General features: G+C 41.8%; 1 protein-coding gene across 4 annotated transcripts; it reads right to left on the bottom strand.

Annotated features, from left to right (window-relative positions):
* Positions 1 to 941: 941 nt before the first annotated feature.
* On the bottom strand, positions 942 to 20,906 carry GNPAT (glyceronephosphate O-acyltransferase). Of its 4 annotated transcripts, none has more exons than XM_082217099.1 (16): positions 20,719 to 20,906; positions 16,511 to 16,702; positions 15,355 to 15,531; positions 13,909 to 14,038; positions 12,808 to 12,935; positions 12,495 to 12,570; positions 12,158 to 12,309; positions 11,274 to 11,404; positions 8,972 to 9,195; positions 6,927 to 7,172; positions 5,951 to 6,030; positions 3,662 to 3,802; positions 2,758 to 2,857; positions 2,572 to 2,665; positions 2,320 to 2,381; positions 942 to 1,616 (listed from the first exon to the last, which is right to left on the bottom strand). In XM_082217099.1, exons 1-16 carry the CDS (start codon positions 20,767 to 20,769, stop codon positions 1,573 to 1,575), a joined length of 2,028 nt encoding a protein of 675 aa, XP_082073225.1. In that variant the 5' UTR covers positions 20,770 to 20,906; the 3' UTR covers positions 942 to 1,572. The 4 variants fall into 4 exon arrangements, with proteins under 4 accessions (XP_082073225.1, XP_082073226.1, XP_082073224.1 ...); XM_082217100.1 differs by having other exon boundaries at positions 16,511 to 16,699; XM_082217098.1 differs by lacking the exon at positions 20,719 to 20,906 and adding an exon at positions 17,855 to 18,004 and having other exon boundaries at positions 16,511 to 16,699.
* Positions 20,907 to 20,942: the final 36 nt, after the last annotated feature.

Here is a 20,942-nt window from a genome sequence, read left to right as displayed (position 1 = left end):
GACCAACCCAAAGTATGTTCAGATGACCACATTATTAAGGTGCCAGTTACAGTCACTGTTGTGTCTATTAGATTTGGGAGGTGAGGATTCGTTTTTGGTCATATGAATTAGCTGCATGAAAGAGGAAGCTAAATAGAGATACTGGGGCAAATGCTAGTCTTAACTCATGCAGTATCACATATTATACGGCAGCTGGGTCATCCTTCTTAGAGAAGGGGGATTGATTACCTTGGGGGGGTGTACTGATCACTTCCCTGCAAGAACAGAATGGTGTTCCAAGCTCATACTGATGCACTGGGTGCTAAGTTAATACTTATTGTCATTGTACATTAAGGAGCAGTTTGCATTATCACAAGAGCATGACATTCAGTAACTATGAATACCTTCCACTTACTTCTCTTGCAGGACTGGCACTGTTTCCAATTTTATTTTCAATTCTTTTCAACATATAGCCATCCAAACCAGCACAAAGACAAGTCCCTTTTATCTGCTCTCCCCATCCCCATTTTTAAAATCAGAAATTATTTTGGTAATGGGACAAAATGTTAGCTTTCTTTTATATTGCTCCCTCCCACTCCTGGCAAGCATATACTGTATAAACAGATAGTATTGTTGATGAGAGCAAAGGCTAAGAATCAGCCATTATCAGCGACTCACATTATTTCTAATAAACACACAATGAGTTTGCCCAATTTATGAAATATACCTAGTATTTATAGGACTGCATACTCATGTCTTCTCCCCACAACCAGACAAAGTTCAGGTCCTTCCCTTATTTAAGCTTTCCAGTGGAGAAGATACATCCATACGCCAACCCCCAGTAGTCTCAGTCAACACAACTGTAGCCCAGAACATCTGGAAGGCATCAGGTTGCAAAGGCTGCAGTAGGAAACCCTGTTAAATTTGGTAACACACAGGCATATATATAAATGTATATACCATTCAGTGACAATATGCTTTTATAAAACCTAACAGCAAGAGAAGAAAAACAATGCAATGCACATTACACTGAAGTCATCAAGTGTGCAACAGTTGAAAGCAGCAAAGTATTCCGTTCTTAGTTTTTAATACTTAAAAATTGCAAAACCTGAAAAACAGTTACAGCATTGACATTTTGTGAGAATTACATCCTTGAAAGGAATGAAATAATCTCTTCCTATGTACAACAACAGCCAATGATGCTTTTCCTTAAATATTGCTTTTAATGCTATGTCCTTAGTTGTTCAATCACATTTCTTCACAACAACAAAATAATTATATAAAAGCAACAATTTCCTTATGGCAAACATTTCAGATGTTAACAGTGTGATTCTGTTAAATGCTAACTGGGTGAAGGAAGGAGTGGTGTTTATTAAAGAGAATGTTAATCATCAATGCTGACAAAGTTCTCTGAGTGGTGATGGAAATATTCTGGACGTCAGGAGTTTTCTCTCACAATTATGTAGCAGTAGTAACATTTCAAGGTGGGAAGTGTATCCTAAGTCTTCAGTTAGCATCCTGTTCATAATCTGCCTTACTTCCAGCCGTTCACAGTTTTAGTGTGCATAAGGCAAGCCACTCAAGAAGCTCAAATTAAAGTCTTGCAGCCATCGGTTTGCTTACAGGTATCCTAGATTCTGTAACAGGAATACAGAGGGCATTAGTTCTGAGAGAGAAACACTCTACCATTCCTTTACAAAAGCTGTTAAAGAAGTAAGACAAAAAGTTATGCAGGGAAAGGACTTGTTACAAAAACTACCTCTCAGAATCGGAGCTTAGAAGGAAGCTCTATTTTGGACTGGGAAAAGCAAAGGAGCCTCCATTATTGAATAGGGCAGGCAGGGCATGTTCAAGCAAAAACTACTTGCAATCAGCTGCTACACCTCCTGCTAAATCCACTGATGTAGTGTTAAGTCTTTGCCATCATTACTTTCATCACTTTTAAAATTTAAAGGTAAACTAAAGAGTATCAGACATATACTCCTGAAAATGTTAAGCCAGGAGGCAATCAGCTGAAATGTAATAAAAATGGCCATAAAAGCTGCTATGGAGAGTGTTAACATTTTGGAGACCATACATGTTTCACTCAGTCTGTATTTCTATTGTGGGTCAGAGATGATCTTGACAAGGTGAGACTCTGTCAAGACAATATTGCAAGGGCCCAGTTTTCAGCATGCTACATTTTACGTTTGAAAAACAGCTCCTACTCTTGCAAGAAGTTTACAAACTGTTCAGCTACTGTTGACTTGGGAAATAACAAAAAGAGAAGACACATGCAAAGTCTTTGGCAAAAAATCTCCCTCAGATTTCATAATACTCTCCATTAGCAGAGACACTTACCAAACATTCCTGCAGTTTTACTTAGAGCTTCTTTCCTTACAGTGTAAGTGAATCCATCACTCCTGGGGAGAAAAGGACAAGAACTGAGCCATATAATTAATGCATTCAGGGTTGTGAGTCCAAGCCTACAGAAGCCCCTCCTGACAGGCATCCCTCCTTGCTGAATTTCTGGCACTGCTTAGTTGTGCAATCTCTGTATAATTTGCAAGAGACTTTATACCCCAACTTTCTTCTCAAAAATTTTGTACTCACATTTTCGTTCTTGATGCAACGCCTTGTCGCACGAGAGCTGCCAAAGCATTTTTCTGCATGTCTGAGGACAGGACATCGTAACACTGTGTGCTTCCTAAACAGGAGAAAGGGGAACAATTAAAGCTTCAGTTCTTTTACCCCAAGTGCTAAGGAAAGAATGGCATCATCCAAAGACCAAACACACACCTGCCTCGAGAAGCTCAGAAGCAAAGCTTCGGACTCCAAATATAAACTGCTTCTCCATAAAGGTCTCATTCGATTCCTTTAAAAGGTACTTGCAGATTATCTAGTGGAGAGAAACCCATTCACATCTTTGGTTAAGAAGCACATTAACAAAAGGATCATCACTCTTGCATGAATAGTCATTGGAAAACTAAACTTGTAATTAAAATGTAACATTCTGAGTTGAAAAATACTTCATAGCATTTTAAAGAGTTGATCTGCTTTCTAAAGAGCTACTTCCAAGGGGCAGCCGGATTGGATCTCCCCCCCCCCCGCCCCCCTTTGAATGCTAAGTTCCTCATGCCATAGCTCTGTTTTTGAAAGCCACTTTGGGTTTCAAAGCAATTTTGTCATATGGCATTTGGGAGGTGGGGAGATGATGCTGTCAGAACACCACAATAGTGCTTGCAAAATAAAAATATGGGAACCCACACAAGGGCTGTAAGGTACAGCAGGGCTTCGTTCCGCAGGTAATACCACTTTCAACTTGTTTATTCAATTTTTGTTTCCTTTAATCAATCACACCACCCAGTTAAATTTTAAATGTCAGCTTGATCAGGAGATACAACCCTAAGTGGGAGAGGACATGTGTTTGCTTGCCTTCTAGTAAAATCTGTGCTACAGGTTTTAACCTTTTTTCTTAGGATGCTTAGGGTGCATGTAGGCCACTTGCTTCTATATAAACACCCACATGTTAAGATTTTCACCATAGGCCCTTCTCATTTTCTGCTTTATATATTTATCTTTTTTATCCTACCAAAGGCCCCTCTCTGTGGGCCCCAGCATCAAAATATTAATAAATAAGTCACTCCCCACAAAAGGAATAGAAGACAGACTGGTGAAAATAACATTGCAGTTGATTTTGTACCTGATAACCTTCCACAAAAGGCTTGAACATTGCTGTCAAGAAAGAGATTATATTGTTTCCTTTCTCAGTAATGAAAACTTGCTGGGACGTGACTTGAACTGCGTCACATTTTGTAAGCAAGAAACAACCTTCTTCAAAATCCTGGGGATTAAACAAAATTGGTTATGTTTTTTTAGTGGGTTTAATGCCATGCAGACAATTACAGTTATTCAATACCTGTATTTCTCCAATAAATAGGTCTAACGTATCTCAAGTCTGTTTCTAACTTTCAAATTATACCTAAATGGTATCTCAGTGAAAAGGTATTTCAGTTACTATGGTCGCAGCAAAGACAGATGGTTTTTAACATTTTATGACAGCTGACTCCTTTGTGATATCAAAACAGTAATATAGTTTTATTCTATAAAAATAATCTGATGCATGATAAAGTTAATTGCATACAGTGGAGTCTGGTTACACAAATCAAAACCAGTTTTTCAAGACAAGACAGCCAAGGCATACACACTCTGGAACTAGCCCTATAAAATTCCCTGCAAGCCCTCAAGTAGAGCAAGCATATGCATGTATTGTACAACCTGCCATCTGAAGAAAATAATATCTGTGTACTGGACTCTGGCGTACAAAAGCTGAGGCCACATATTTTGCCATTGCTTGTCTTGTCTGTAAGCAGACAAAATTCTGCAAGCAACAGTACATGGGATGCACAACCAAAAGTTTTGAATTATGCCTCTAGGTTACATAGTAACACTAATTGCAAACCAAACTTTAACCGTTGGAGAAATTAGTTAGAATGCATGCTTGTTAAATATATATGTATGAATTTCAGAATGGGAAATTTCATTTAAATCTTTGCCCCAAATTGCTTTAATTTCAACAATTCAATCTGCTTAACAGTAATCATTATAATCAGGCAATCCATGTTGCCTGTACTATACCCCTGGACGTTTTAGCACCAAGTTAGCCCCAACGGAACAGCTGTTCCCAGCCAGCAGCAAAAGCTAATTCTCAGTTTGCATTGCGCAACAACTGCAAATAGTCCTGCTTGTTTGAGCACTTTGCACACTACATCAAGATTAAGAGGCTGGGATTTGTAATCCAAAGAGATGCTCCTTGAACATCTTAGAACCGAACACTCTGCACTCTTAGATGGCCAAGCATTCCTGAGTTTTTGTACTGAGAGTGCATGAAGTGCAGTTGAAGACCTGCCCTTTCAAGAGGCAGAGTGGAGGGCAAACAATTCGTTATTGGGCTTACACAAGAGCAAACTGAACCACAGAGTAGTATGCAATTATGGCTGTATTAAGAACGGCGCATGGAAGCTAGATCAGAGAAAGTTTGGGCTGAACAAACTAAAAAGAAGGAAGAAAATAATTGTGCATGCACTTCTAGCACAACCAAAATGGTCTTCCTCCGCACCATGATGGGACAGAACATAAAAGCAGCCCAAAATAAGGGGTAGGAGAGGGAAAACCACCCCAAGTGAGGAATAAGACACATCTGTAAGGCAGGGGTGGGGAACCTGTGATCCTCCAGATTGAACTACATCTCTCATCATCCATGCTCACTTGTTGTACTGGCTGGGGCTGATGGGAGTTGCAGTCCAACAACATCTAGAGGGCCACAGGTTTCCCATCTTTGCTCGGGGGATGTGAGTAGGGATACTGAACTGACACTCTCCAGATATCTTAGAAGGACAGAACAGTGTGGCAAGGTCAGTGATAAAATGCTGGTAATAGAGAAGCAAAGATAAATGTGGTGTGTGTTTGTGTACACACAAGGTGTATATGCCACCCATAAAAAATATATTTTAAGTTTCAGACCATTAAAGTTTCAGACTGTTAGTTGTCAAGCTCTTTCAGGTGTATGTGTAAAAATTAGGTTGTGACATCTAGAATGAGGCTATAACATGACATTACATAGCTTTGGTTTTACAGCAAAGGAAGTCATAACATCTTAAAACATTATAGATGATGTCATTTTATGAGAAGCAATAGAACAGGGAGGAGGAACCTGTGGTCCTCCAGATGATGTTAGACTCCAACTCGCTGGTGATGCTAGATGGGACTGATGGGAGTGGGTTTTAGCCATGTTGCTTCAAGGAAAAGAGGGACTAGCATACTGAAAACTCACTCAAAAAGCAGGGGGAAATTACAGCCAAAAATGCTACCAACAGAAGATCATAACAGCTTCAAGATCACTCTCTCTATTCACATCAGGCTTCACTGTTTAGTGAAGTCATGAGAAACTCCTGTAGATATTAAGCTACCAGGACCGCACACAATACTTTACCTTCAGGGGTATTCCAGGAAAGAATATAAACTCGTCAGAGAAGACATCACGCCAGAAAGCAAAATTGCTATAGACTTCCTCTGGAAAACAAAATGCCACTGCCCATGAATAAACCCTTTTTTCAAAGTGTTTCACTATTAAAAGAGGATGTCTGCAAGATGCTCATTTTTTAAGATAATAATGTATGTTAAACGATGGCATAAAAACTGAACATGTACACAAGAATGGCAGAGTCACTTGGAAATGGTAGGTGCAATCATCAGAAGCTACTTCTGCACAAAGTCTACTGAAATGACAGGGGATTTCACAAACCAGAATTGTTGATGGATTGTGGTTAACCTTAACACTAAATTATGCAATGGAAGTTGTCAGGGCATGCACCATCCACTTCAATCAACAGCTACAGTGAACAATGACAGTTCACTGGCACACACCATAGCTGTTAAATTAAGGATGCTTTGAGGCATGACCAAGTTAGTCAGGTCACGGGAAGTGAAGCTGCTATAACCACAGAGAGTCACTGGACATTACCTTCATGAACTGCAAACTAATATAAGCTTCACATTTTATTTACACTAACTAGTCTGCATGCATGATGAACACTAGATCATGGTGAATAGGCATATTGGGTACATTAACTTGCCAGCTTCCAGTACAGCTTATAATATAGGAAAGCACTTTATAATTGTGCTAAATATCTGAACAATCTATTTATATATTTTAAGAAAGAGGTATGGATAAGACATAAAGCCTAATCCAGAGCACAGGAAAAGGAGCATGCACAAAATGCTCTTTATACCCTTTCCCAATCTGTAGCTCATCCAGACCTGCTCAGTCTAACCATACATAAAATGCTTGGGGAACAAGGGAATAGCTCCAAAAATCTCATCACAAGCCTGTTTAGCAAATGACATAATTGAATAATAGGAGCAGATTTGTGGCTTTACAGATTTGCTATATTAGACAATGAATTTACCTTTTCTAGAACAGTGTGTCATTTGCAACGCAAGTGCTACAAGGGCTGGTCGCACAAAGACGTTGAGCAGCTGGTTCCTGTAGGACCCGCACATGAGGACGGCGAGCGCTTGCTTAAAGACAAGCTCTTCCGTAGCGCCAGCTTCCATATCTTTGTCATTGAGAACCACTTGCCCATTGACAAGGCTCACAATGTTGGAGTGTAGAGCAAGACTGGATCGCACCGCTTTGTTAGCACACAGATTATCTAGGAAAAAACAAATTGGGAATAAATGCCAAAATTGACACCATCTCTTATTTTAGCTTTGAATTTTGCAAGAAAAATACCAAGGAAAGAGGCAGGAAAAATGAATTGTTTCAGCTAGTGATGGGCAAAATGCGCCTGTCTCATTCAGAGCAGGCTGTGCCTTTCTTAGCCTTTTTTGGGAGAATCCTCAGAAGCAGCCGCCCAAGTGTTTTCTGACAATTCTTTCCAAAGGCTCAGAAGAGCTGGCCTAGGGGAGTTCCTCCACTGAACAACATAGGAAGCTGAGCCAGGCCACTGGTCCATTGAGCTCAGTATGACTTACAGTGAATGGCAGCAGCTATCCAGCATTTGCAGACAGGTGACATTCCCACTCCTATCTGGAGATTTCAGGGGTTGCACCTGGTGCCTTTGCATGAAAAGCAAGGTTCCTTGCCACTGAGCCACACCACTTCCTTATGTTCCTACCTTCCTAGGTCCCACTATCACTAGCCCTACTTCCCACGCACTCACAATTTTACTAAGTTGCTGGGACGGGGAGGTGGAGGAGGAGAAAAAACAAGCAGCTGGAGTGTCTTGCCAAAAAATGTCCTAAGTTTCCAGTTCTCTAACGTGAAGGCTTCAGAACATCTTTGGATCCTCCATTGCCAATGGGGACTCTGTTCAATGACTTAGGAAGAACAAACAATTGCAGTCCTAAGAATTCACACTGGTAATGCTGGTGAAGTGGTCTTTGGCTATTGTTCCCCTTCCGCAACCTCACCCTACAACTTGGTAAGTTTGAGAAAGGCTGGGGAAACAGGCGGATGAGAGAGCCGGAAGAGCTCCACCATTCTGAGTGGAGGCAGAATTTGGAAGAGGGTGGAAGCTGGTAAGGACAAAGAGATTTCTAAACTGGCAACTTTAAAAAGGCATGCAATTATTATCTGCCTTCCTCAAACAGGAAAACATCCTATTTTCAGACCACTGTGTCTAGCACAAAGTTATGTATCCTTCATATTCCACTGCACTGCAAAGTAGTAAAAGCAATCAGAGCTTTTTCAAAATTAAGAGAACCGCAGACTTATGACCAGGTGAAAGATGGAAATGTGAAAGCGGGAGAAAGAGAAGACCCCTGTTACCACAAGGTAAGAGCATCAATTTTATACTTTCAGCCTTTGTGAACCTTATTTATAGTGACCAATTAATAAATGACTTATGGAGGCAGGCAAACTACAAGAACCTTGTATTCCAGCTCAAAATTATGATGCCTTCAAAGCTCAGGTATTTTTCATATTTGCATTTCCTTGTGGAATCATCTCTCCTGCCCTGAACCACGTGGCTCCTTGAGCAGTCATGGCAAGACACTGGTATTCTATGTCTGCCATACAAAACTCAATTAGATTGCGTCCCATCCCAGCCTCAAGGCTCAAGCAACATAAAATCAGTACAATCAGGTAGGGCCCTAGTAGGGCCCTCTTGCTTAACCTTGCCTCACAGTTGTTGTGTGTGCATTTTGTGTTGATGGTTTTGTTTTGTTTTTAAACACCTTGCTTTCTAGCATGTCTTGTTCTCGTTTATAATTGAGATGGTCACCACAAATATAAGTAACCTTTCCTGCAATATTAAAATCTTTTTTTATATTGAGGAAGGGCGGTAATCATATGCTGTAGTAATATTCATGTATTTAGGGGTGGGGGTGCGGGAATCAGACTGGTTTTAAAGTCCTAAAAGGAAAATTCTAGCCTCCCACTGTTCCCAAACACATAAAAAGTAACACAAGCTACATTGTTCTCAGAAAAGGAAATGTGTTCATTGCATACCAGGCCAGTCAAGGAATCCTCCAAATGTCTGAGTTAAACCTTTTAGCCAAAGTGTCTTTTCAACAAGAAGCTGCAAATCTATGGCTGGTAAATTCTGGAGTAGGACAGCAGCAACTAATATCCATGGGCTCAGAACCATGTTTTCTATTTGTAGGAGTTCCATTTTGTAGGCTACTTCACAGGCAAATTCCTGGATTTCCTCAGATGGCTTTTGGGGAATATGCCTAAAAGGAAAAGTGTAGTGAGCAAAGGCATTCAAAGTCTTGTACTCCCTTATAGAGTCAGTTTGCTTTTGCGAATTTTTTTTTTTACAGGACCTCTGAGTGCAACTGAGTGAGGGACCTGCGAAATTGCATTTATTTTTGCATGGAATCCCCCACCCCCACCAGCAAGCAATACCTTCAAATCACTGATCACACCTGTCTGCCACTGACTGAACCATACAATTTAAAAGTCCAGTGCTTTTTTTCAGTGTTGTCATGGTGCAAAAACATGGATGCAAGGCATGGATCCTTATGGAGCCACGTAATTTTATAAGGGATTTCCTCAAAAACACTATCAAATCATAGGTCACAACTGCATCCACAGTGTTGTTGTCATCCTATGCAAAAGTAATGCAAAAGTAATGCAAAAGTAATGAAGAAGGTTCCTGAGTATCTCTGCCTTGTTTTCCTGATACTGGGGAAAACTGGATCTGTGTTTTTGATAGTGAAGTCTACACATTTTTATTTGATTTTTTAAAAAATAATAATCATGCCAATTCAAGAGGACCTGTATTCATTCAACTAGACCCAACTTTTACCTGGACCTCATAGAAAAAAACACAATGAGAGAATGTGTGTGCGACAGTGTGTGTGACACACACACACACGCGCACACACACACACACATAAATGCACACTTCCTCTGGAAAGGAAGTAACCTGGGGTGTGGAAGAAGAGAAACAACTTGAAAGGGTAGTGCCCATATGCCACTCTCTCAAAACTCCAAATGTGCCTACGGGTCCCAAATGGTGGGTGAATAATAATAATAATAATAATAATAATAATAATAGCAGCAGCAGCTGGGGGGTGCTTACTTTCATATGTAAAGCTTAAGTAACAATATTTTGAAGTTCATATTAACAAGTGAAGTATGCTCATTGAACAGTATTTACATCTACAGGAAGTAATAAATGAGTTCAGGAATGCTTTATTTTGGGATCAGTATCTCCATGATGCATTCACACTGTAATGCCCCTCAAACACTGAGATCTGACCAATGCTGAAGGTAGGACCAATGGATGATCTAATAGACTTGACTGATACAGTAAAATTATTACTAAATATTGTGATAAAATGAGTAGCGTCACTACCCAGCTAATGAGCACTTTTAAATTTTGCAGTGAAAAACAGACTCATTCTAATTTCCCCACAAGCCATTAATAAATAAATATATATATATATATATATATATATATATATATATATATATATGCAGGTTTTGGTGTCTTCGGGTGTCTTCCCGTGTAAGAGTCGGGGTGTCTGTGCGACGTTTCGACGAGGTCTCACTCGTCATCTTCAGGCTGGTGCTTTCGGCTTCTTGTTACTGGAACAGAGCAGAATCTGGTGTTTGAGTTCCTATAAATACTGTTGAGGGGTGTGGTGTATAGCCTCCAACGTTCTGGGCAGAGAGGAAGTTCCTAGATTAGTGTGCCTTTTCTTCTTTTGTTCCTTAATTACTTGGGGATATCTTGAGTGATTTCATGAGTGATATTCTGAATACCACTGGGTGGGTCATTAAGTGTAGATTAGTTGCTAAAGCTTTCGTGTCTTGACCTCTTGAGCTTGTGAAGAGTTTTTCTGAGAAGATGGCTGTGCTGCATTTAGTTGTGCTCTGGCTTGGCTTCGTGTAAATCTACACTTAATGACCCACCCAGTGGTATTCAGAATATCACTCATGAAATCACTCAAGATATCCCCAAGTAATTAAGGAACAAAAGAAGAAAAGGCACACTAATCTAGGAACTTCCTCTCTGCCCAGAACGTTGGAGGCTATACACCACACCCCTCAACAGTATTTATAGGAACTCAAACACCAGATTCTGCTCTGTTCCAGTAACAAGAAGCCGAAAGCACCAGCCTGAAGATGACGAGTGAGACCTCGTCGAAACGTCGCACAGACACCCCGACTCTTACACGGGAAGACACCCGAAGACACCAAAACCTGCATTCCTGTACCCGTGAAAATCTACGAAAGCACATATATATATATATATATATATATATATATATATATATATATATATATAACATTGTAATACCTTGGAACCAAGTTAAATGAACAGGTATCGATTCTCCCAGCTCCCAAAGATCTGAGTGATACAGGCTGTCCAAAGAATATGTGTATGCTTCCAAAATCTTCACTCAGGATTTTCCTAGCTTTCAAGAGTCCCTACAAAGGATAAAACTTGAGACATGTTCAACAGCAAAGATACATGCAGATATACTACATTTATTATTTTATCATACCTTCTACAGCATCAGTTTGCAATTTTTATGATTACCTTAGGATTCTTAGCCTATTCATCCTCACAACCTTGAGGTACATGACTATTTTTTTCTCTTCTATAGGAAGGAAACTGTGATTGAGGTAGGAAATTGCCCTTGACAGCCAGGCAATGTTTAAATGCAACACTAAGTCATGGTTTGCATGCATCCACCTCCTACAAGCACAGGTGCAAAAAGAGCACCAGAAGTTGCTGATTCTTTTACAGTTACCAGATTTTAACTATTGTTTGTTAAAATAAAGCAACTTCATAAAATATAGGTTGCAGCCAACTAAAATCTACTCAGAGTTGACCCATTAAAATTAATCTCATTGATTTAAATGGGTTTACTTCAATTATGACAAATGATGGATGTAACCATACGGCTTGCAGTTAGCTTGTTTCAACAAACCATACTTAACCATCGTTTGTCCAGGTCTGGATGTCATGGCAGGCTAAGTTTAATTTAAAACAGAAACAAAAGTTTCCAAATTCCTCCTTGTAGCTACATCGAAGGCAGAGAGAGTAACAAATAAGCCCAAGGCTCGTGGTGACCAAACAAGGCCACAGTGAATTTAAGGCCAAGCAAGATATGAACCCAGAATAAATGCCTAAGATTCCATCCATTGAACTACAATAATTTGAACCTGCTTTCTTACCGATGTAGATTCCTTTGGTTTAGGGACTCCTAAAAGTTCACGTGCATAAAGGGATTCTTCCAATACCCTCTCGTAGCTGATACTGATTGGGACAAGGTAAATGTCAAACACTTCCCTTTTAAGGAAAGGATCCATCACAATATTGAGGAGACCTATAAGAAGAAAATTATGTTATTTAGTATGAAATAAATGCATAAAATTCATGTAAAAATTAAATCAGGATTGTTTACAGAGCGCATAAGTTTCCAGCATGCGATTTGTGCTGACCACATGGCTCACTTCTGAGCATAAATCGTCTAATTCTGCGACAAAGGCTGCAATTTTCTGACCAACATACCAAACTTTGGAGTCAAAGTCTTTGCTGTGCGGCTTCTTGTCCCCTCAAGATAAAATTCAACGGGAGCATATCCATTCTTTAGGACAAAAAAGACCAAAACATAACCATTAGCAAACACAAGGGAAATCTATTAACTCATTTTTAAGTAAGTAATCTAAGTGGTGTTTGTTTTTTTATTTAAAATAATGAATGTTTTAAATAGCAGCTACTTGGGTCAAACAAAGTATAAACAAATGTGGCATCAACCACAAATAAAGAAATAAAGTAAACCTGAGCAAGTATTAAAACTCAACATAAAATTACAGTTATTTACCTTTAACATAGTTTTCACATATTCAGCAAACACAGCCCAGTAGAGTTTGTTACCACCAAATGTACGTCGCATAAAAAAGGCACCTGATTTTCGTAGCAACTCACCGACCAGTTTCATTCCCAAGAAATCTAGCAGAGGCACAGAATAGAGTAGCAAAAATCAATCGGTGTTTCAAAGTGGTACTCGATTCAGAAAGTAGAATGCAAAACACACACAGATTTGGCCAACTGCTTATGTGGGTAGCGCATCAGAAACAAAATTTAAAAAATACATTTAGAAGGTATTATTTGGCAGCAAATTATATAGCATTCATAGGGTGATATACAACTAAGTCATAGAATAAACACCTTAGGCTGTATCCAAGGCTCCTGTTCTGCTAGCGCAAAGGACATACACTAGTGGAATGGAACTTTCCCTTCTCTTTCACCTGTAGCCCCCTATGGGCCCCCAAAATCAGCTGCAGAGGATTGGAAGATGCTTTGGAGATGATTGGGGGGGGGGGAGCAAAGGAGAGAAAAGTTCTGCCAGAGCACATCCTTTGCACCACTGCAGGTCTTCTGGCACTCCTTTGGCTATGACCCAGTGAATTCAATGGGCTTGCTATTGTAAGGGGTTTGTGTTATGGAAGCCTTGGTATTCTACCTTGGTTTTCTGCTGGTTGTACACAAGCCTTTGATAAATGACATGCATAATTGCATCTTATGTTTTAAATGTTTATAATTAAGCTTCAAAGTGTATTAACGCTCCTACTTGTAATAGAGAGCTATCTTGAAGATCCGAAAGGGTAATCTTCACACTGGTGATCTCATTCACAGGTTTTCAAGAACAAAATCCACTACGATTTCCCTCGGGACGGGCTATTCTTCCTCCTACCGGGGGATCAGGGAATCCCTGCATTCATCAGTTTCCTCTCAAATTTTTGGCCAGACCTTGTGCAGCCTCCTTACTGTACAAATCCATGGGGGATATTGCAAGCACAGTAAGACGACCAACACACACATTTATAACAGTCTGATCGAAGCTCACGTTGGCCAATCCGGATTGCGCCATTACAAAATTCTGGCTATTTTAAGAATGTTTTGCTTAAAAGGAAATACTTGCCTATTCCTGCAGCAATGACAGGTAAAGCCAAGTCATAGGTGTACAGCACATAAGATAGTAAGAGAAAATCGATGTAGCTGCGATGACTGGGCAGCAGAACAACGGGATGCTCTTGTATTGCCTGTTGTAACTAATGAAGAACAAAATGCCATTTATCACTATGAAGGAATCTTGAGTTGTCTTTTTCTTTAATTTCAGCACATGGCCACAATATACTCTGCAACTCTTTCAGATTTTTCTTTAGAGAAGATGATTGAATAATAAACTAAAGCATCAACTTTTATGATGACTTAAACATAACAGAAGCAGGGAAGTCAGACCTCAGAATTCTACATCAGCATTTTAATTACTCTGGGTTGCATGCAGTCGTTGTGTGAATGAAATCAGCTTGGCCCACACAAGGTTCACCTAATTACTTCTATGTAAGGCTGCTGTCCTAAGTATCTCCCACAGATCACTTGGGATTGCATAAAAAGATGACATGCCTGCAGTAGCCCAATCTTTTTATATTAAAAAGTTAAAAAAAGAAGGTAAAGGACCCCTGGATGGTTAAGCCCAGTCAAATTCGACTATGGGGTGCAGCACTCATCTCGCTTTTCAGTCCAAGGGAGCCAGTGTTTGTCCACAGACAGCTTTCCGGATCATGTGACCAGCACGCCTAAACTGCTTCTGGCGCATGGTACACCGTGACAAGTGCCAGAGCACATGGAAACGCCATTTACCTTCCTGCTGCAGCAGTATCTATTTATCTATTTGCACTGGTATGCTTTCGAACTGCTAGGTTAGCAGGAGCTGGGACAGAGCAACGAGAGCTCACTTCGCTGTGCAGATTCGAAAAACAACCTGTTGACTTGTAGAGTTATTAGGCCATTAATTCCAACTCCACATTAACATTGGCATGAAAATTCGTACAAATTAATGCTCGTTGATAGTTGCATATCAAAAGCTGATACGAGGGGGGGGGGAATGGAAAAGGTGCTTCTACAAATAAATTTTTTTTTCCTTAGTCGTTTTTTATATATCTTAAGGTAAAGATCCTGGATCCAAGGAGAACAAGGCTCCCAGTGGCTATTAGCTCTGATAGCTATGTGCCATCTCCAGGGTTGGAGGCAGTACACCTATAAATACCACCAGCTGATGGGCAGCACTGCAGCAGACATGTCCCTAGTGTGGGCTTTTCATACGCATCTGGTTGACCACTGTGAGAACTGGAAGCTGGCCTAGATAGGCTCTTTGGTCCACTTACACAGGGCCATGAACATGGTAATTCTTTAGTTATGGCTACAACCCAAGGGTTCTGAAAATGCCACTCCAAGGACAATCAATATGTCAAACTGTCACACTATAATATGGTTACTACAGTCAGCACGGCCACACAGATTCATTCCGATTGTAATGGTATTAAGAGTTCTAGCTGTTTCCATATGGCTTCATACACATACTTACTTTCTGCATGCCATCTTCATTCACACAGATGCTCTTGAAAAGGGATTTAAATATTTTGCTCAGTGTGAAAGCAAAAAACCGTATAGCTCCCATATGCATGCTATGCGCCATCTCGTCCAGAATTTCTGCTGCTTCTTCTTGTATGATGTCAGGTGATTCACCTGTCTCTTTCGATAGCTGTGCGAAAGATGAAGCGCAGTAGTGAATAAAAACCAAATGTCTCTGACATTTTGAAGATTGTTTGGCACACGGTGGCCTATAGTTGCTTTGCATGTGGCAAGTAAGAATTGTTGAAAAGGTTTACTCTCTTGCAGCAAGAACTACAAGTGCAGGTGCCAAGGAAATTACACCTTGAGGATTTATCAGCTGTGTGACTAGCACAAATAAAATAGGGTAATCCTTTTCTTTTATGGAAATACAATTATGGGGAAAGCCCCACCTGTTGATAAAGTTATAAATCCCTGAAACAATCCATTTCAAAACACATATAAATTACCGTATTTTTCGCCCCATAGGGCACACCGGCCCATAGGGCACACCTAGGGTTTTTTTGGGGGGGGGGAATAAAGGGGAAAAAATTATTTCCCCCCCAGGCCCAAGCTTCCCCCGACCCCAGAACAGGCTGCTATCCACAAGCCTTGGGAGCCCGGCGGGAGTTCCCCAGGCTTGCAGGTATCTGCCCAAAGCTTTGAGATGCAGGCTGCTATCCGCAAGCCTAGGGAGCCCGGCGGGAAGTCACGCTTGCGGATAGCCTCAGGCTTGCGGATAGCTTCCTGAAGCCTGGAGAGCGAGAGGGGTCGTGCACCGACCCCTCTCGCTCTCCAGGCTTCAGCGAAAGCCTGTATTCGCCCCATAGGACGCACACACATTTCCCCTTCATTTTTGGGGAACACAAACCATGCAAAGGCCGATCCAATAAAACTCTCTCAGCTAAAAAGAGCACCTCCACCTGAGCAAGACACAGAAAACAATATAGATGATTATGCAATTTGAGGAATTTCTACTACAAGGGAAAGAAAAGAAACAAAATTCTACCCTGAGAAAATCAAAGCAATAGCCTCATGGGTAGAAAAAAAACTGGCAGTAAACAAGGGTGCTGCTCAAAGAAGACCTACAAATACATTAACTTCTGAAGTAAGAACAATTTTTTACTCACGTGTTTGATGACATATTGAACTTGTTCAGATTGCAGAACAATAGTTTTAATGGCACTTGGCTTACAGGGAGAAAGTTCTTTATAAACAACAGGTGTGTAACATTTCATTGCATATCTGAGGTCACTGGATTGCCGTCTCTCTTCCAAGATATCTTCAAAATCATCTTTTTTCTTTGATGTGAGGTTTTTCTGCTGGGAACAAAATGAATGAAGAATCAGACAGTAACTTAATCCATGCACAGTGCAATCTCATGCATATCTACTCCGAAGTGAAGTCCTTATAAAGTCAATAGGACTTATTCCCTCATAACTGTGTATAGGACTGCAGCCTAAATAGCTTTCTGAGGTTTGTCAGAGAAAATGGTGTCATGACAGTAAAATTTACAATTAGCAACATCTCTGCTATCATGAAATCCTTTATCTCTGCTGTTATGAAATCCAGTAACTTTACTTTCATGAAATCCCTTATCTCTGCTATCATGAAACCATTTTGTAATATTTGCTTTTATTTAATTAGAGTTCAACCTACACAAATGAGCCACAAGACTTAATAGCTGAGTTTTACAATCAAGGAGCTGGCTGGCTGGTTTAAATTAGTATGGCAAATTCAGTTCTTCACATGGTCTTTATTGTCCATAAGGGTTGTCATCTGGTAACAAATGTCGCCATGAAAACAGAAGGAACAATTGGCAACACTCCCCTTTTATACAAATATTAAAAGACTAACTATAGTCTTAGCAACCCAGTGCTACCCACAGTCCCCATGCTCTCCAAATCATCCTTTGCATATCCACTTCCTTCTTGTCAATAGCATACACAAATCCTTTGGCTTCTAGCTCCCTCAATGTTATGCATTGCCTCTGTCCTATTTTCTCCCTCAATTCCATCTCTCCATTGTCAATTGTTTCCTTGAGTACCTCTTTATCTGTCCATCAGTTTTGTTCCATGTCCATTCGGTAGTCTATCTTCCTCCCCACCATAGCATACAGCAGGGACGCGGACTTATAAAAAATATTGGGGGGGGGGGCGGGAAAGCTCATGAATAATAAATAAGCTCATGAATATGCAAATAAAGTGGCGCCGCCTCCTCGTGAGTGAATAGGGGAGAGCGTGCTGCGCCTATTGATCAGCTCCGAAGGAAATTGGGTGGAGCTTTTGCTCGGGAGGGAGGGCAGGAGGCATGCAGCCTGACCCTGTGCATTTTGGGCTGGGGGAGCGGTGGCGATGGCGCTCTGCTGGAGGGGCGCCTGAGATTATTGGGGGGGCGGAGCCCCCCCAAACGGATTTTTGAGGGGGCTCGGGCCCCCTCAAGCCCCATGGAGTCGGCGTACAGCCCCTACTGACCTTAAGTGGAGTTTCTTCAGAGCTTTTCTCCACCCTGAAAGCGTTGAGGCAGCATTGTCCCATGGGCAGTTTGGAACATTCACAAGTTGGAATGTCCACACCAATTCAGCCAATAACTGTCAGTGACCTCACTGCCACAAGTGTACTAAAAAAACAAATGCACTGATTTCTACACATATGAGAACTGTGCATTTCAAATTGTTGTGTGTGTCAATGAAAGAAAATTTACAGATTAACCTGCATTCTTTGGGAAGGCACAGTAGCACATACTGGATAGAGAAGATCCCTAAGTGCAAACAGTGGCATTCCCAGTTAAGAGGATCCCAGGCAGCAGAGCTGGGAGAAGATCCTTGCCTGAAACCTTGGACAGCCAGGCAGAACCGAAAGTACCAGGCTAGATGCATCAGTGGTGTGACTATATAAGGATGCTTCAAATGTGTCCATATATACATTATCCAATAGCGCCAGCATGAGATGTGTACGTACTCACAAGTGCTACGCACACTGTTGAGCCCCCAATATCTTCAGGTCTGTGTTGATAAACCAAAGTATACCCAACATAGGTGTATGGCTCTGTTCTGCATCTGTAGGAATTCTTACACTAGCACTTGGGGCACATGGTTAGGAAGGGGTGGCACAGGACTAAGACTGCAATCTTCTACAAGCTTCCATGGGAGCAACTCCTACTGAACTCAGTCTGAGTAGACCTAAATAGGATTGCTCTGTCAGTCTTCCTGCTTCAGACAAGAACAACACTGCACAAGAGACATACTGGAGGCAAAACTTGCTACTGCTATAGAAAATCCTTCTTTCCCTACTGATTTGCTTATTCGATGAAAAAAGGCTCCAGCATAGAATCACAGAATTGTAGAGTTGGGTGATCTAGTCCAATCCCCTGCAATGCAGGAATAAATGAATGTGTATGCACAACAAATGTGCACACATCCCAATGCAATGTGAAAGAGAAGGATTTGCAAAAAGCCAACCCAGGTGACTGGATCCATTAAAGCACCACCATACTGCCATTAACATAAAGAACAGGACTAAGGCAAGGCAGCACAGAGATGCTACTTTAACAACTTTCCTGGCTTGCTGTAGTTTAAGCCTTTGACATTAAGCTCCCTATTCTAGGATGGCAGTACTCACAAATACCACCCCACTTCAGCTTCATTTTTGTGGGGATTTTCTTTGACAGAGCACTGAGAACAGGGAATTATAAAAAAGTGGAGTTTGCAATTAAAAAATCCAAAGATACAGAACTAGCTGCAAGGAGTGCAAATTTCTTTGATTACTACAGATTTATCTGTTGACAAACTATTCTGATGAGAATGCAGCCTTCTCTATTCTCAATTGGTTCTGAGCAGTGTTTGAAACTGAGATATGAAAGCTAGGAGCTAAATGGCACCTTAAACTTAGGTTATGGGCACAACAACGGAATATCTAGGTGCACTTTTTTATAACTAGAATACAAAGCTGAAAATGAATGAACTGCAGTTTAAATATTATCTTCCTTTTCCACATTGTCTAGTCCTTCCCCTGCCCATCCCCCTAATATTCTTAAGAGGGTCTCTTCTCCAGTCTTCAGACAGTAGCTGGAAGTGGGGAGGCAGAAAAAAGCCCTCCTTTCCTTCCACTCTGCAGTTTTAATCTGAAATTGTAGGTGTAGTACTGCGCCCAGAGCTCAGAAACTGCTCACGTAAATGAAATTCCCTGTCACAAAAGGCACCTAGAACAATGGGAGTTTCAAACACTGCTTCTGAGATGTGGTTGGCAGTACTACATTACATGTTAGGATTTCTACCAATAATAAGCACTGGTCTGTACAGGTATCTCCTCCTACATTTCAAGGGAAGGGGAATTTTTAGCATCTTGATAAGCCAGCTATTTGAAGGACTGTTGCAAGAGTACATACAAGTTCAAGTGTAACAAAACCGAGTGAAACATACTACCGCAAAATTCAGCAATACCTGCAGCACTGGTTTATGTTCTGCAGCAGGATAGGGACTGTAGGAAGAAAATGAACACACTTCCCTTTCAAGACAGTACTGTCCACCTTCTTTTGACGCAGTAAAAACAACCTTAAGATCAAAGAAGCAGCCTGGATCCCCATTCCTGTGCAATCCCTGCTGCCTGAGATTGCTCAAATCAGTTGTGTCCACATAGCTCAGGTTTATTCCCTGCTCTTGGCGAAGGAAAAGAGGCTTACAGGCTTTACAGTAGATGAGGGAAGGCGATGGGGCGCCAGCCAAAGTGACAGCTCAGTAGAGCTTCCTCCCAAGTTAAAAACCCTTATTTACCCTAGCAACCAAACTCACAGCCCTGCCACACACTGAGCCTCTCTTCAGGTGACCATGCCAAAAAGGCTTCAACATATTAATGTCTCTTGTCTAAACGGACAACGATTCTTTCTTTCGGGACATCAGCGCCCATGCACAAAAGACCTTGCACTTCTGTGCTGTGACAGCCCAGTAAGCATGTCTGGCACATGAGCAGGCGGGCTCCACGTGAGAGCTGCCTGCTGTTTGTGGCGTGGAGCGGTGGGCCCCGAACAGCTGTCAGGTAGGCAGCAATGCATCAGGTGCAGTACCCCGCCTTCCTTTCCCCGAGTTCCAGCGCTGAAAGAGCATGCACCCCGACGAACTGCAACCTGCCTGTCATCGCGCGGACCTTCTGCCCACGACCAAGAGTCTCACGCGGAGGGGTCAGCGAGGGGCGGCCGCGCCTCCCTCCCAGCCCCGACGAGGAAGCAGGGCCCGGCCGCTCTCCTTTTCCCACGGGGCTTCCCAGCACACAATGCCGCCCCCCGCCCTTGCCAGCCACGGAGCAGCAGCACCGCCGCCGCTGAGGGGGCAGGAGGCGCTCACCGAGTACATGGGGGTCCCTCGCCGGACGGCGCCACCGACTGCAGCCGCCATGGCCAGCTTCTCCTGCCGGCAGCCGTTGCCTGGCTAAGCCCTCTCCTTCCCAGCTGGCTCCCTCCTCCGGGGGCCGGCAGAGCCCATGAACCCGCCCCTGCGCCCGTCCTCCTCGCCTCCCTGCCCGGCGGCTCCTCCAGCGAGGACTTCAGGAGGAGGGAGTAAGGAGAGAG

Source organism: Podarcis vaucheri (assembly GCF_965113315.1).
Source record: "Podarcis vaucheri genome assembly, chromosome: 3".
NCBI classification, from domain to species: Eukaryota; Metazoa; Chordata; class Lepidosauria; order Squamata; family Lacertidae; genus Podarcis; species Podarcis vaucheri.
Note: the sequence above shows the minus strand (reverse complement) of the source record. Positions and strands in the feature narration are given on the sequence as shown.